Genomic DNA, 3,147 nt, shown 5'->3' on the forward strand with positions numbered 1-3,147 from the left:
CATCCCTGTCCACCATCTGGGTTTTACTCAGTGGTATACTTTCTATAATTTTTACATCCTGGGGATCCATCATAGCCCTGAGTGCATGCGAATTCCATGTCCGCGAAGTAGAGTCAATAAGAGAATCCACTGTGAGGTTTGGATCGAAAATATGTTGATTTTTATTTGCTGGTCTCGGGCGAGTGGTTGGGAGCCATGGATCGTTCCTTACAGATATAGATGATCTTGATCCCACCCTTTTGATTAGTCATTTTCTTACCAGAGATCTAGCAGAAACTATACTCCGCCAACCATATGACGGAGAATAAGAGCGAATCGGTACCAGGGGTGATGCATTCCTGTAATACCGTCCCTTAAAAACCTGGGAAAATAATGTATTTGGCTTCTCGATCAAGTGCCACAATTGTTTACCAAGCATTGCTGTATTAAAATCTGTAATATCCTTAAAACCTAAACCCCCAGCTTCCTTATCAAGACACACTTTATCCCATGATTTCCAGTGCATACCTCTTGTCCTTCCCCCTGGGCTCCACCAGAATTGTGCGACCGCGTTCGTCAGTTTTTTAATTGTTGCCTTAGGTAGACGGTAAACAGACATCACATGGTTGATAATGCCATTACCACATATTTAATAATCACTTCCTTTCCTCCCTTTGTGAAGAACTTAAAAGTCCAACCATTAACCCTATTATTTAGCCGGTCCTGCACAAAGCTAAAAACCTGTATCTCGGATCCTCCCAAATTTTCTGGAAGACCTAGATAAGATCCCATACCTCCAAGATTCTGAATTCCCAATATATCTCTTAAGTCTTGTCTAGTTGATTCCTCAATATTGTGCCCGAATTGGATAGAGGACTTATCAAAGTTTATAAGCTGACCTGATACAACCTCATATTCCTTTAAGATCCTAAGGATAGTATGGCATTCCTCTTTCAGAGCTTTACAGAAAAAAAAAGACTATCATCCGCAAAAAGCAGATGAGATATCAATGGACATGCTCTAGCTACCTTCATTCCCGTCAAAAGTTTCCCTCTTTCCACCTTTTTTAATATTTACAATTAGAGCCTCAGTACACAGGATAAATAAATAAGGTGATAAAGGATCCCCTTGTCGTAAACCCCTATGTGGAACGATAAGGCCCCGTGGTTGTCCATTAAGTAGGACCCGATATTGAACCGATGATATACAGTCCATCATTAATGTAATCCAATGAAAATCAAAACCCATCTTCTGTAGGAGAGCCTTTATAAAATCCCATTCCACTCTATCATAAGCTTTGCTCATGTCCGTTTTAATTGCCATATATTTTCCTTTGCACGCCTTATTCGTCCGTAATCCATGAAATATTTCCTGAGCAATAAGAATATTATCAGAGATTAACCTTCCTGGCACAAAAGTTGACTGAGTTTCTGAAATAAGAGAAGGTAGACATATCTTCAATCTATGACACAGAACCTTCGAAATAATTTTATACCCAACATTACACAGACTAATCGGCCTCAGTTCTGTCATCCTTGTAGGCCTCTCCGTTTTTGGAATCATACAAATATTAGTAATATTTAACCTCGGATCCAATGTTCTAGTAACCAAAAAATTATTCACCATGTCCACCAAGTCCTTCTTAATAATATGCCAGGAGTGTTGAAAGAAAAGAGTTGTTATACCATCCGGTCCTGGTGCCTTCTCTGGATGCATCATAAAAAGGGCTTCTCTGACCTCATCCTCTGATGCTACTCTTAACAGACGTTAGTTCATCTGAGGAGTAATACCCGGTGATACCTCTGTGAGAAAGTCATCAAACTCCGTTGGAGAAGTGGTAGTGAAAAGCTCTTCGAAATAGTCCACTGCCACTTTTTCCACACCCATATCTTCCGTAATCCAATTTCCCAAAGCATCATATAAACCCACAATCCGATTACGTACCCGTCGTTGCTTAGTCAAAGCATGATAGAATTTTGTATTGAGATCCCCCGATGTGTACCACGTATTCCTACTCTTTTGGTGCCAATACCCCTCTTCATCTTTATATGCATCTTGCAACTTCTTTGAGACCTCGATAATATCCTCCTGAGATCTAGAATTATCTGTTTGTACCTCTTCAAGAGCTTTTTGTAATTCATTAATTTTGTCCTTCCCATAAGGAGGATTATTTTTTCGCCATTTGGCAATTTCATGTCGACAATTACTATTTTTTTCCACTATTCCAGTTTCCCTTGTTGCACTATAATCTGACCAGCCCATTGTAATTGATTCCAAAAGACCTTCTTGTCCAATCCATCTTTTATCAAACCGAAATTGCCCTTTTCTCCTAGTGACTTTATCATCCAGATAAGCCACAACTGGGCGATGATCAGAAGCCACCATCCCTAAGTATTCTGTATAAGAACATGGAAACAAAGTATGCCACTCCTCATTTGCTAAAGCTCGATCTAGACGACATCTTACCGTAACTGCCCCTTTTCTTTTTCCCTTCTCCCTTGCCATGACATTTTATTTCCCCGTGCCGGAAATTCCAATAACCCAGTATTCCTTATCATATTATTAAAAGGAATAAAAGAATCCGCACTCCGCAGTGATCCTCCATCCTTTTCATGATTTCCAGTAATCTCATTTAAATCCCCAATGATGAACCAAGGTTCTGAACGCGCAAGCCCATATCTCGTCAAACGTTCCCACACTTGTTCTCTTAATTTTGGAACAGGATCACCATACACAAACGAAAGATAAACCGTCTTTCCGTGGGTCACCGCTTCCATATCGATCATTCTATTACTAGAATATAAGACTTGGACCTGAGAATCATTGTTGTAAAAAAGCGCTAAACCACCACTCCTTCCCAATGGATCAACCGTGAACAAATTATCAAATCCAATATGTGCTTGGAAATCTTGAACAAATTTTGAGTCTTGTTTTGTTTCAAATAAAAATAAAAATCCGGTTTATGTGTATACCATATCTCTCTTAGATAGCTCATAGTCCACTTGCTTCCCATGCCTCTACAATTCCAACTAAGCACTCTCATTTAAAAATATAAATAAAAACTCCCAAGAGTTTAGCGAAATTAGGTTTGATGATACCCTGAAATCCCAACCACCAAGAAGCAATAAGCCACCGAACTCCCAAATTAACCGCCATAGTAAACAGCTT

General features: G+C 39.5%; 1 protein-coding gene across 1 annotated transcript; it reads right to left on the reverse strand.

The window, feature by feature from the left end:
* Positions 1-1,746: 1,746 nt before the first annotated feature.
* On the reverse strand, positions 1,747-2,756 carry LOC106302641. Its single transcript, XM_013739107.1, has 2 exons — positions 2,567-2,756; positions 1,747-2,375 (listed from the first exon to the last, which is right to left on the reverse strand). The coding sequence occupies exons 1-2, from the start codon at positions 2,754-2,756 to the stop codon at positions 1,747-1,749; spliced, it is 819 nt and encodes a 272-aa protein (XP_013594561.1).
* Between the last annotated feature and the right edge of the window lie 391 nt (positions 2,757-3,147).

Source organism: Brassica oleracea, chromosome C7, assembly GCF_000695525.1.
Source record: "Brassica oleracea var. oleracea cultivar TO1000 chromosome C7, BOL, whole genome shotgun sequence".
Lineage (NCBI taxonomy): Eukaryota > Viridiplantae > Streptophyta > Magnoliopsida > Brassicales > Brassicaceae > Brassica > Brassica oleracea.

What these genes read in the sequence shown, in the direction of transcription:
- LOC106302641 (XM_013739107.1), bottom strand. Translation starts at nt 2,756, where the DNA reads ATGGAAGCGGTGACCCACGGAAAGACGGTTTATCTTTCGTTTGTGTAT. An exon ending in GGATGGAGGATCACTGCGGA is followed by an intron (nt 2,376 to 2,566) that starts GTGCGGATTCTT and finishes GTTCTTATACAG; the next exon opens with AATACTTAGGGATGGTGGCT.